General features: G+C 55.0%; 7 protein-coding genes across 7 annotated transcripts; 4 read left to right on the top strand and 3 right to left on the bottom strand.

Moving 5' to 3' along the window:
- Positions 1–300: 300 nt before the first annotated feature.
- Positions 301–1,472, top strand: PG997_010515 (SGNH hydrolase-type esterase domain-containing protein; the record flags this gene model as incomplete). The annotated part of the gene is made up of 2 exons (XM_066814830.1): positions 301–427; positions 613–1,472. The coding sequence occupies 2 exons, from the start codon at positions 301–303 to the stop codon at positions 1,470–1,472; spliced, it is 987 nt and encodes a 328-aa protein (XP_066666792.1).
- A 937-nt stretch (positions 1,473–2,409) lies between these two features.
- PG997_010514 (uncharacterized protein) lies at positions 2,410–2,664 on the bottom strand (the record flags this gene model as incomplete). Its single annotated transcript, XM_066814829.1, has 1 exon — positions 2,410–2,664. One exon carries the CDS (start codon positions 2,662–2,664, stop codon positions 2,410–2,412), a length of 255 nt encoding a protein of 84 aa, XP_066666791.1.
- Positions 2,665–4,232: 1,568 nt separating this feature from the next.
- Positions 4,233–4,724, top strand: PG997_010513 (uncharacterized protein; the record flags this gene model as incomplete). The annotated part of the gene is made up of 2 exons (XM_066814828.1): positions 4,233–4,245; positions 4,291–4,724. 2 exons carry the CDS (start codon positions 4,233–4,235, stop codon positions 4,722–4,724), a joined length of 447 nt encoding a protein of 148 aa, XP_066666790.1.
- A 2,268-nt stretch (positions 4,725–6,992) lies between these two features.
- Positions 6,993–8,307, top strand: PG997_010512 (uncharacterized protein; the record flags this gene model as incomplete). The annotated part of the gene is made up of 3 exons (XM_066814827.1): positions 6,993–7,266; positions 7,320–7,655; positions 7,745–8,307. 3 exons carry the CDS (start codon positions 6,993–6,995, stop codon positions 8,305–8,307), a joined length of 1,173 nt encoding a protein of 390 aa, XP_066666789.1.
- A 368-nt stretch (positions 8,308–8,675) lies between these two features.
- On the top strand, positions 8,676–10,108 carry PG997_010511 (uncharacterized protein; the record flags this gene model as incomplete). Its single annotated transcript, XM_066814826.1, has 3 exons — positions 8,676–8,704; positions 9,662–9,894; positions 9,981–10,108. The coding sequence occupies 3 exons, from the start codon at positions 8,676–8,678 to the stop codon at positions 10,106–10,108; spliced, it is 390 nt and encodes a 129-aa protein (XP_066666788.1).
- A 263-nt stretch (positions 10,109–10,371) lies between these two features.
- On the bottom strand, positions 10,372–11,616 carry PG997_010510 (monocarboxylate transporter 2; the record flags this gene model as incomplete). Its single annotated transcript, XM_066814825.1, has 1 exon — positions 10,372–11,616. One exon carries the CDS (start codon positions 11,614–11,616, stop codon positions 10,372–10,374), a length of 1,245 nt encoding a protein of 414 aa, XP_066666787.1.
- Positions 11,617–11,831: 215 nt separating this feature from the next.
- Positions 11,832–12,386, bottom strand: PG997_010509 (uncharacterized protein; the record flags this gene model as incomplete). The annotated part of the gene is made up of 1 exon (XM_066814824.1): positions 11,832–12,386. The coding sequence occupies one exon, from the start codon at positions 12,384–12,386 to the stop codon at positions 11,832–11,834; it is 555 nt and encodes a 184-aa protein (XP_066666786.1).
- Between the last annotated feature and the right edge of the window lie 12 nt (positions 12,387–12,398).

The following is a 12,398-nucleotide window of genomic DNA, read 5'->3' as shown; positions in this document are numbered from 1 at the left end:
ACCTGGCGAATGGCCATCCCTGCGGCGCCAAGTGCCAAGACGGTTAGACGCTGCCAACCCGGATTTCCGGCACCACCACAAGCGCTCAGCCCCTGGCTGAGTAGCCCAAAAGCAAACAAGGACCGCCCGCAAAGCCTCCACAACCCCAAAGCTTGGCACTTTGTACACGTAAGGACGCGCGCTTGCCAAGAGCTAAGGGGGCCATAATCGTTCCAGCTTCCCGGGGTAATTACAAGGGAAAACCCGCGAAACGCCGTCTCCCCAACTTCTTATCCTTCTGGTTCGCAAAACCACACGACAATGAGCCGCTACAACCAGGAAATGCCGAAAAGCGGCGGCAAGTCGGGCTCGCGGCTCGCCTTTCTTCGCACGAAAAGGGTTCTCGTCACGCTGTCCCTTCTTGTCGTCGTCGCCATTGTTCTGATTGGTATGTTCGTATCGAGGCTCGAGTCAGATCAGGCGAGCTTACAAGATCTCCGCAAAGCGCTCGGTGCAAGCAACGTTTTTGCAAATCATGACAATAAACCCAAACCAGCAGAAGGTAATTATGTTCCTCCGCCCAATTGTCCCCCCCAACCCCAGGTTCGCGACACAGAAACTGACTCGCACCAGCGACAACGCCCGCCGACAGACGTCAATTCCCCGGGAGCATCGCCAATGGCACCGCGCTTCGCATCATGCCCCTCGGGGCCTCTACCGTCCGCGGCGAAAACTCCCCGGGCAACACCGGCTTCCGCAAGCCTCTGCGCGACGCCCTCGTGGCCCTGAACGTGTCCGTCAACATGGTGGGGTCGCAGCAGGTCGGCGACTTCGCCGACAACGAGGTCGAGGCCTACCTGGGCGTGCGCGTCTCGCAGGTCCACGAGCGCTCCAGGCCGGCCGTGCAGCAGTACAAGCCCAACGTGTTCATTATCAACGCCGGCATCAACAACGCCCTGACGAAGTTCGAGCTGGACACGGCGGGGCAGGACATGGGCAAGTTCATCCGAGACTTGTTGAAAATGTCGCCGCGCGCGCTCGTCGTCCTCAGCACCCTGACGCCCAGCCGCGTGCCCCACTGCGAGCCGTTGATTCAGGACATCAACCAACAGTTCCTGGACCTGTACAACCGGCTCAAGGTCGAGGGACTGCCCATCGTCGTCGCCGACGTGCACCACGCCACTGCGAAGGACCCCGACGCTCTCCAATTGTCCGACATCACCAGCGACGGAACTCACCCCACCGGTCCGGGGTACGAGCAGATGGCCCGCATCTACACCAAGGCCGTTCAACGTGCCGACGAATTGAACTTCCTGCAGGTCCCGGTGCCCCTCGCCGGTGTCCCCGACGACGGTGCCTCGCCTGCGGCGGTTGCGTCGTCGGCGCCCAAATTGGCGAGGCACAGTGCGGCCCATGAGCAGAGGCGGCGGTTCCTGCACATGAAACGAGAGTTGTGCATCACGTCCAATCCGAACTTATGGGGCAAGGTCTAGCCGCGGCATGGTCTCTTGTTTCGCTGGCAAAACGGTTGGAAGTTTTGTTGCACTCATTCGACCGACGGATGTGCGCTGTCACATCATAACCCGGCCGGTCTCGTATGGGGATTAGCAAGAATATAACAAAACATGCCGACGTCACGAAGAGCAGGAAGAGGTTTCCCCATAAACTCGGACTGGAATGACGACGACCCTCTGGAGGAAATGTGATTTTTGCTACAGCAAGGCCAGGATGTCTCCCAGGTCGAGGTCTTTACGGAAGGGCTCCGAGGGGCGTCTGCCCGACGAGGTCCTCTCCTCTGACTGCTTGGATGCCGGTCTATCGGGCCGCCGGAGTGGATTTGTTCAAGCTGGGCCACTCCACTGGAGGAGAGGAAGAGGAAGCATCGCACGAGACCATGGCCCATCGCCACTAACCAGCCGCCCAACCACCCCGACGTGCCCCTCCATCTTCAAAACAGGTCTCACATCTGCAGCACCTGGTAGTCGAACGCTAGCCCAGGCACCCTGTCCTGTTCCTATCGCGCTTCGTTCACTCACTAAACGAAGATGATGTATTGGGGATGAGTCGGAAACCTTCAAATCATCAGGCCCTCCACGCGGAGCGGAAGAAACTGTTCTGGCGGCGTTTGAACTGTTTTGCCTTTTACAATTTTGATAGGAAGCTAAAAGGACTATATGTGCTACTATACATCTTGTGAATTCGGACCATACAAGCTTTGCAAAGTACCTTGATTGCTATCGAATGTGTCAGTTGACGAATCAAATGCGGGTTTTCAAGAGATATGGGGAGCTATTGTCTATTGATTCCAAGAGTTCCTTTCCAGACGTATCCTACATAAGTATACTACAACACCCTTTCTCTCAAGTGAAAAGGTAAGCTACGCCCAGCATCTCAAGAGACACCTTCCATCCCTTTCCCTTCCCCTATAGGTTAGAAGCACGCCGTCATGCGTCTTAACATCCGTGGATTCCGCTCGTCTCTCCCTTGCTGCTCCAAAGCTGCGCGCTTGAGCCTGCTTCTGCAGTCGGGACAGGGGATGGCCATGTGTAGTGTGCGGTGCGCCGGGGCCGGCATGGTGCCGATGCAGTTGATGCCGTAGGCCATGGCCCCGCCGCAGCGCTCCAGGTTGTTGTTGGCCGTCTCCCGGCAGCCGCAGGCCCAGAGGACTTCGGGGTGGTAGCACATGACGCCTGCTTTCGTTTATAAGCGCTGGGCTTAGCTTCTATTCGTCTGGATATGACTTCTTTGGAACTAACAGTACCAAGAAGCCCAAAAGAGGTGCAGAAGCTAATAAGCGAAGCACAGAAGGAACGGGAAGAACAGAAGACAGCGAATAGAAGAGAAAATGCGATGCTACAGGCTCGCTGTCTTATGAAGGAGAAGGATGGAAGAAGACTTGAAATTGTCACTTGCTTTGCAGCCGAAGCTTCCAGTATCTATAAGAGCGCACTCGCATGGCTTCTATTGTTTACCAAAAGGGCCTGTTTCTAATTAGACCAAGGAAGATTGTGTTCTTTATCTACAAACTCTGGATCGCACAGTTTCTATTCTCTCCCAGGCACAAAGGTTTTTCCCTGGCAGTGGACAATGCATATTGTATATTCTTAGTGGTTTACAAGTCTGTTCACAATGATGGAAATTAAATGGAAGGAATGGTCCTGTTCTAGCGCCCTAGGGGTAGCAAACAAAGACGGTTCTATTTACAGTCAACACCTCTGTTTCAAGGAGTATCAATAACCAGGGCACCGCCTCAAACGTCCCTTGAAAGCGGCATCTGGGTCCAGAGGAGTCGGGGAAGTTGATCTCCTTATTAGTTTCTAGAGACCCTGCAGATATGATGACGTACCCATGCCCTCCCTTGAAGAAGGAACATGCACGCTACAGACTCGGACATATACTATTGGCATTGAAAACGTGACCTCTTCGGGATATTTACCCATGTGTTCATATCGCGGCATTGCCAACTTCATGAACAATACATGTTGACACCCCCTGTGGCTTCCAAAGTCCGAGATAGCTGGTTTTGGCCACTTCACATCTGTCACGTATGCTTGGGTGACTTCAACTATGGCATGAGCGTAGTCTTCGAAATATTAAACCTGATTATAACGTGATACCTCTATCTCTCGTCATTCCCACTTTGTCTAGAATACTCATCTCGAACATTAAGACGGTAATGAAAAACTCCCAGTCTCGGCGCTGACCAGCGAAACTGCATCTGGAACGGGAATTTCTTCAGGGACCAAAAGGTTATAGAGATCCCAAAACAATAAAGGCAAAAAGGAGAGAGAGAAGAAAAAAGAAAGTCAAAAAGAAGACGTATCCTACTGAGTAGGATGCATCGGGAATTGAGCCCGATGCGGGGGTCGAACCCGCAGCCTTGAGATTAAGAGTCTCACGCTCTACCGATTGAGCTAACCAGGCAGGTTCTTGTTGTTGTTGTTGAAGATGAGGGAGCTTATCGTGAGATTAGTTTGGTGTAGGCGACGAGATGGGGCGGCTTGGCTTGGGTTGACGAAAAGGGAGGTGAATACCGTGGTGGGTGCCAAGGGGGAATAAGTCAGGGACACAAAGTCTCTACGTAGAACCAAAGGATAAGTCCAGCAATTCCATAGCATTTACATTTTTCACCATACATATCTCCGTGAATGACCGCTGCTGCTGCTGCTGCTTCTACTGCTGCTGCTAGTGCTACTGCCACTGCCACTGCTGCCTTCCTTGCCACAATAGTGTCGCATCCTTTTGTTTCCACCATGGCCATGATGCGTCTTTCCGCCACCAGCAGATGATTCTTCTTTGTCTTGACGACAGCCGCAATCAAGATCTTCAACCTCTTCGAGGACTACATCGGTATCCATCTGGAAACTCAGGATCTCCGCGTTGAGCTGCACCACCGTCTCCTCCCACTCGTCGACATCCTGCTGCCACTTCTGCATCTTGGCCTCGACCTCGGCGATGAGCCCCCAGTGCCGCGGCGTCGCGTGCACAAGTGGGTGTTGTTGGTGCTCTATGGTGCTGCCGTCCGCGACCGACACCTCGCGATCGTAGCGGGCCTCGGGCAAGTAATAATCGGGGCTGCGCGCGGGCGGCTTGTCGAAATCCTTGGACCGCAGCGCCCGGTCGTGGAGGACAGTAAAGTGTTGCAGGTTCTTCTTGGATTTCCGGACGTTCTCGCGCGCGTCGTAGAGCTCTTGTTCTACCTGCATGACGTAGTCCTCGGTGAAGGCCGAGCCCTTGTCCTCTGAGTACGTCGTTGGGACGCCGTCAACGTCGAGGTCTAGAATGCAGTGGTGATGGTTAGTAACAGTAGATGCACCATCGTCTCCATTGTCTCCCTGCAGCGCGTCTCCTTTTTCTTCATGGAGCTGGATGTCATCTTTCTTCTCATCTTCCTCGGGAACCGCGACAAAAACCTCGCAGGGGGTGGTCTTACAGGGAGTAGAGTGTCCATGCAAAGAAGGTGCTAGAGTGTAGAGATTGTCTTGATCTGGCTCGATGATCGTGGGCTGCCGACTGGCCTGGCTGGACCAGGAAGACGACGATGTGTTGGAGCGAATCGAGCCAGAAAGTGACGATAACCCAGAGATCCGCGATAGGTTGCTCTCCACCCTCCTCAGTCGCCGTTCCACCCTCGGTATCATGTTGTGGCTGTGTAACGAAGCCATCACGTCCATATTCTGTAATCGTATGCGTAAGCGTTGATGCTTTCGGTTGTTAGGGATATGTCCATTCTGCGAACAATGCGTATTATCTATGTATAGAAAGAGTGCAAACGCCATAAAACAAGGGTGGGAGACTGGCTCACTATATAATGTAGTGTGTTCTGAAAGCGACCAACATCTGCCTTTGTTTGCCTGGGTGGGACAAAGCCATGGTGTTTTACCATTTTCGGTGGTTCTGGACATTTCAGCCTGGAAATCCAGACCACTATGTGTTGTCTTTGAGTGACACCCATTCCACGTACGATTCTTGCCTGAGCGGCATATTGAATGAAAGGAGTGTGAAACGTGTATGCCTCAACAACGTGTCAGACATGCACGGTCATGCTTAACAGCATTTTGTCTTTCTTCGTGAAGCTGGCACCTCAGGGTGTTTGTACCGCAAAGTTACCGCTCCTTAATAATAGCGATGAGTTGCTGGGTAGAGGTAAATAGTTGCTCCAAGTCCCTTTGCTGGTTTTGCTCCATTCCCCCTTGCTAGCAATCCCACGAATGTAGTCGTCGTCGGGCGCATGCCTTGTCTCATCTGCCGAAGCGCTTAAGTAGACCTTGTCGAACCCGGTTGCCAGCTTGGACAGGCGACGGACTATTGAGCTTCTCAAGTAGTCTGGCGGCCGAATCGGGCCCTTGTAAGCTCCGGCATCGGGTCCGGCAATGGTTCCCATGCATCTCAAGATCCGGGAGCGCAACGGGTACCTGCGGATCATGCGATGCAGGACCCGGATCCGGACCAGCAGGGGTAGCAACAAATGGGGCTTGACGGACAGTCCCGTACTGATTCTGGCATTTGACCTTTTGCGATTGCAGCGGTTGTACGAGGTCCACGGCCTCCGGCGCACTTTACGCAGCCGATTTGCAGCCAAGGGGACCACAGTTTGACCTTGGATTTAGGAAAGCCCTTCAGGAAGGCAACAAAGTACGACCCGACGTTAGTTGTGATCGGCATCCCGTCAGCGTTCCCCGGACGTGTGGGCGTGGAGACATTATCCAGTTGGCAATTCGGGGGGAACACGCTGGGTGGCAGGGATCTGTCAAGGAGGGGCCAGCGGCAGTCACATTAGCGGCCATCCTACACCGTACGGTCTGCTGAGAAATTCAGGGCTATCGGGTGACTGTGCTTTTCCTCCATTCTTTTCTTTTGAGCCGCTCATTGCATTCGTCTCGGAATGGGACCCGACTGATATGGCATGCATCTTGTTATACATGGTCAAGATTTGGATGCAGGTATTACACACCGATCGATCGCCAGTGGCTTGTAGCATTCCAGTAGGTGTTCGACTCATTATCCCAGCCGGCCAACTTTACTTCCTCTGCTACCCAACAAAGCAACAGCCACATCGATAACGGGAGAGGAAATCGGCTATTAGACGCCACATCATACCCCGTCCAATGCTAATGTGCACTGAGCAAACATCACGGCTGGTCCCCTCGTCAGAGATAAGGGCGTTCATTCCTGACGAGACGGCGCAGGGGTCACGCCCTCTCTCTCTCTGCCGTTGGTTAGCCCTACTACATTACGTCGCGGCGTGCATGGTCCGCGTAGTATCGACATGCAGGGCGCACATGTACCGTCTCTCCAACGTGTCTCACTTTGATTACTTTTTCGTTTCCTTATCTCTCCGACCGAGGCAGCAAGCTGAACGACGGCGTATGCACGCACTTTCGCTCATCTCTTTTGCAGTTTCTTCACCTAAACCCAGTAGATTGAAAGTGTGATCACCAGCCGTCCCGCACGAGTTTCTCGAATGATGATTAGCCGGATGTGATGAAGCTTCGAGTACAGCCCTGCTGCATATGGATCTCGATACGGTCGGCGATCTTGTCACGGCGCTGGTGTCTACCTACGATGATGGGCTGGAATGTTACACGAGATGGCAGCGGAAGCAGGGGCAGGCGAACCATTATCGAGGCCATTCCCGGAGGGGTCAGGTGTCCGACAGTGGTAGCTGTGGATTGAGCACCTCGCTCATGGTATCGGCGTCTCGGTTGCGACAGGTCTACGACAGCGGCGTGGACGTTCTCGGCGATACGTTTTCAACCGGCGACAGTAAGACACATCGGCACCATCGTTCCTTACCTATCTTGGTTTCTCCCCTGAGTATCTGACTGTTGCGACAACAGAGCAATGCCGTGGATCGCTTCAAGCCAGCCTCGAAATGCTGCAAGCGCACGTCGAGGCGCTGCACAGCGCTGCTCGGCGCGACAATGCCCCGCTGGGCCTGTTCGAGATGATTCGGGCCTCGGAGGCGGCGCGCATATCGTCGCTGCGCGCCCTCGCGGAGCAGTACCAGCGCGTAGCCGTGGGTCGCCTGGTCCCGAGCGAGCTTCCCATCCGGCAACCACCTCCGCGACGGCCGAGTGCTGAGCCCTCTTCTCCTGTCGAGATAGATGCAGAGACGGACTTCGCTCCCGAGCTGGCGGGATATGACGACGGGGCTGAGGGGAGGATTTGGAATGGTACTGGTGGTGATGGTCAAGGAGGAGGACAAGGGGAAGAAGGCGAAGGGATGGATGAAGTTGCTGGGGGCGATGAAGAAGGCAATGAGACGGATGTCGCCGCCATGAACAACACGCCATCCCACCACCATGCCAGATCGCCACCGTCTCCGCCACCGACGCCCAAGGTGATTCCCCTGACGACCTGCAGTCGACTTGCACATCCGAGTTCGGGCCTCGGCCCCGCGCGAGCGTCTTCAGCGTCTTTTGCCCCGAGGCCATGAAGTACCAGGTCGACCTGCAGAAGGCCACGCCTTTGTCTTCGTCATCATCATCGTTGTCGGCCTTTCATCGGAAGAGGGACACTTGCTGCAGTCAGTGTGGTTACAGATGGAATGGAAATGGAAACGATGGCGGGGACAGCAGAGACCCTATGTCCTCTTCCAACAACCGCAAAAAGGCCGCCTTCGCCACGACCATCAAGGACGGGTTCCAGCTGACGCCAAGGTTCCTGGGCAAGTCGCACTGCGGCACGGGCGGGTTCGGCTGTGTGCTGTGCACCTCGAGCGGCAGGACAGACGTGTACGAGTCCGTCGAGAGGCTGCGGGACCATATCAACGCGTCGCACGACAAGTGGCAGATGCTTCACGAGAGGGACATGGTCAACTGTTGAGGTGGCTTGGATCGGATCCATCTAAGCGGCAATCGTTTTGTCTTGTCTTTCTCTCTCTCTCTCGTTCCTGCATTTATTTTTTCCATGCCGCTTTTGCTTTTGGTCCTTTGGGATGAAGGTTGGGTTTCGGTTAATACGGCGTATGGTCGTTAAGTGGTTGCCTTGACTTGGGGTCCACCAAAGTGGTGCGTTGGTATACTCGAGTTCTTCCGGATTGCGGTATGGTGAGGTCAGCAGGTCTGCTGCTGTGGATTTTTGAAGGCGATGGCGATGTGTCTGGTGGACGCCTCGGTTGCCCGTGAGGGGCTGCGCCGAATCAAGTTACGCCTATAAGTACAGGCCTGGTATCCAATGAAGAAAGGGGCAACATGGACAACGCCGGTTGCCGTAACGCTATGTAATTGTTTTTGCAATAGCTACAGATCGTATTTGGGGCCCAGTTCACCTGTAGCTATACTATAAGCTTGATCCTTCACGTATACAACTCGGTTTGCCAACTTCCATATTCGTACGGAATAGAATTGATGTAGGTGGGCCATTGCAAATCTTTTCTATGTTGAGGAAGTTCACCAAGCCCCCCTTATGTCATTATTTCGCGTAATTGACCTACCTACGGTCGATTTCCCGCTATTCATGCCTGCGCCCTACAGCTGTAAAAACAGGATAGGTTCGTCTAATGCCAGCATCATTTCAAGAACCAAAATTCCAGGAGGTGCAGTAGAGGAGAACTGAGCCCCCGAGTCAGCTTATTCACGTCAATATTATGACAGGGCTCCCGTATGTCTTTTTTCAACTTGGGGATATGCAGTCTCGTCCTTTCCGAATAGGAGTGGACCTTTTTACTATAATACCCCGTCTTTCTACTCCCGTACCCGCTTGTCAAAAGGTCAAGAGTGGGTCCCATATGGGGTCACACCAAGGCAGCCGAATTGTATAGGACCCGAATGGCCGCCCAAGGCAAGAGTGGATAGGCATGCGGTTGACAACGACCGACAATGTCAACTTCCGGAAGTCTGTAAGGGACCTTTTTACGGCGCATAGCTACTCGAACCAGCATTTGGGCGACTTTGGTCCATATCGGCCGCGAGAATTCGAGGCTCAGTCGGACAACAATTTGCGGCACGGCAGTTTGACGTTGATGATGATGATGATGGCTGTGAGGGCATCCCCGTTCATTCAGGCAGCCGAATTAATGAGTTCTTCGAGAATTTAGCTATAAGAAGGGGACGAGATCATGTCGCTGGCAATATCCAAAATCCACTACTCACCACCCAAATAGTAAACCAGTCAACACAACAATAACCTTCCACACACTCCTATCCATCTTCAAGACACTTCAGTCTCTACCAACCAGCCTTTTCATCCAAGATGCAGTTCTCTTACGCCGCCCTCTTCCTCGCCTCCCTGGCCGCCGCCACCCCCTGGCCCAACGCGCCACCTTCGACTACTGGGCCGGCAAGGACTGCGGCGTCCCCAGCTCGGGCTACCACCTGACCGACCGGGAGTCCGCCAACGAGTGCCACAGGCTGGAGCAGACCCCGCGCCCGGGCGCCGTCACCCTGTCCGAGATCACCCCCGGCTGCGAGCGTAAGTTGTTATATCCCCTTGAATATCCGCCATCTACACTTATTCCCAGAAGGAGGAAATGCTGATTGCTTTGTCTATTCCTACAGTCCACCTGTACTCCAGCACCGACTGCAACGTCACCACGGGCGGCGACTTCCTCGCCGTCAAGGGCGAGTGTGTGGTCATGGACGGTCCCGCCGAGGCCAAGTTCGGCGGGTTCAAGTTGGTCTGCTAGAGGCAGTACTACTACGATAAAGGGGCAGGTCATGGTTAGTTTCGAACAGCTTGACTACTGTGTTTGTACATAGCTAGCCTGGGCTGGACACTTGCCCACTGGGAAAGCCTTTGCACCATAGTTTCGACTATACTCTCTCTCATCAATCTTACATTCATAACCCTAACTCATGTCTTATATGAAATTCAGTGACTGTACCATCGCGAGCACAATGCTTCTGTGAAATATGATTTTATGATGCCCTCCGTTTTCAACTAAAAAAGTCAAAAATGAAGCCTATTCACTATTCTCGCCAACTCTGACACCAACAAGACCCCCCTCCTCAAATCCCACCTCCACAGAACGACCCAACCGCCCAAAAGCGAAGTAATCCCCGTAAAGAGGATGATAGACCCATACGAGGTCCCGTACCCAAACCGCGTACTGGCCGTGACCATTCCCGCATCGAGCAGCCCCACGCCCGCGAACCCGCCACCAGCATACCCGATTCCCCGCACGCCGTTGAGCAATCCGTACAGCATCCCCGGATCGATGGCCTCGTTCCGCTCCGCGGCCTCGCGCTCCAGCTGCTTCAGCATCCCGCCCCAAGTGGCGCTGTACCCACCCGCGAAGAAGCCGAACGTGACCGAAAACACCACGAGGAGGCCGATGCCGCCTTGCACAGTAGTCAGCCCCCAGAAGAGGAACGTGGCGACGGCGCAGGCGAGGGGCGGGATCGCTGACACGACCTGGGCCGAGAGGGCGATGCGCTTGTAGTCGCTAAGCCAGCCGAATAAGGAGGATGCAATGATGCCGGGCGCGTTGAAGAGTGCTAGCATTAGGGTGCCCGAGGTCTGCGACAGGAGGAGGATGTCGCGGGCGTAGGTGCTCAAGTACGTCTGCGGGATGCCGTAGCCTGAGCTCTGGAAGATGATGGCGGTGCTGTAGAAGTAGATGGAACGGTGTCGTAGGAAGTCCCACGGAATCTTGCGTGCTCTCGTCTCGTGCGCTAGGAGTTTCGAGGGGTGGGTTGGGATCATGCAGATGGCAATGATGCTCATTCCTCCGACAATGCCAGTCCACGCCCTCAGTGCCGTCCGAAAGCCGTAAGTGTCGATGAGAGCCCGCAGCAGGAACGGACAACTAGTCCCAACGACGTTCTTGCAGGACAGCACGATCCCGTATGCCAGCGCCCGGTTGCTGGCACTGTACCACTCGCCCAGAGAGAGCGTGATGGGACTGTAAATGAGAGCGCAACCAAGCGCAGACGTGATGCCCTGGGTCGCGACCAGGTGCCCGATGCTGGTGCTGTACGAGGACAGGAAGAAGCTGGCGCACGCGATGACTGTGCCGCACAGGGCGGCGGCTTGGCGCCGATGGGCCCACCGCCTGGTGAAGAGGGCGAAGAGGAACGGCATGGACAGATACATGACGCCGTTGGCGGTCGTGCCGATGAAACCGGTGCTGCTCCGATCGCCCTCCAACGTCCAGTTGTCGGAGTAGTATTGCTGGAAGACGCCGTAGCTCATGGCAAAACCTGCACACGTTGCGGCAGTGTACGTCAGTAGCGTTGTTCATAAGTCCATCTAGCTGTGCAGCGGGAAATCTACCCCATATCGGTAACTGGATAATCCCAGAACCTATCAAGACACCGAGCCGTGTCCTCCTTGATTCCACCTGTCTTGAGTCCGAACGTTCCGCATCATCGACAGTGCTTTGTCCGACACCGGGAACATGCCGCTCACTACTCGCAGATGCTGGCAACGCCGAGGGCGCGACTTGCCTGGTTTCCCTCATCTTCACTCACTCTCTGGCCCAAGCTAAGAACCGCTTCCCTCGTACCAATGCCACGCGACAACGATGACGACGACGAAGACGACGAAGAAAAAGAAGCCGTATCCGACAGCCTTACCCGCGGACCCTTGCCCGGCTCCGGCCTCGTCTTGCCGTTGTACCGACAAAACCCGCGCCGCCGGAGGGTAGACCGGATCGCGTACTCGCCGAACTCGTGCCCGAAGAGCTCCCGGGAGAGCTCGAGGTAGGACATGGCCTGCTGCTCCCGGTTGGCCGTCACGTACGCGACCAGCTCGTCCTCCTGGGCCTTGGTCAGCTTGGGCGGCCGGCCCGTCCCGCGGCTGACGAACTTGGTGGACAGGGCGCGCTTGATCTGGCTTTCCGTAAAACCCGTGATGGCCTCGATCTCCTTGCGCGTGCGCAGGGCGTCGCGGTACAGGATGTTGATGCGGTCGTGGTCCTGCTGCGTGAGGGCTTTAGTGTGGATTCCCTTAGGGCGCGTCATCTTGGGTGTTCA

This window comes from Apiospora hydei (assembly GCF_038363865.1).
Source record: "Apiospora hydei strain CBS 114990 chromosome Unknown utg000007l_segment0_segment0, whole genome shotgun sequence".
Classification (NCBI taxonomy): Eukaryota; Fungi; Ascomycota; class Sordariomycetes; order Amphisphaeriales; family Apiosporaceae; genus Apiospora; species Apiospora hydei.
The sequence above is the reverse complement of the archived record's forward strand: the minus strand, read 5'-3'. Positions and strand labels throughout refer to the sequence as shown.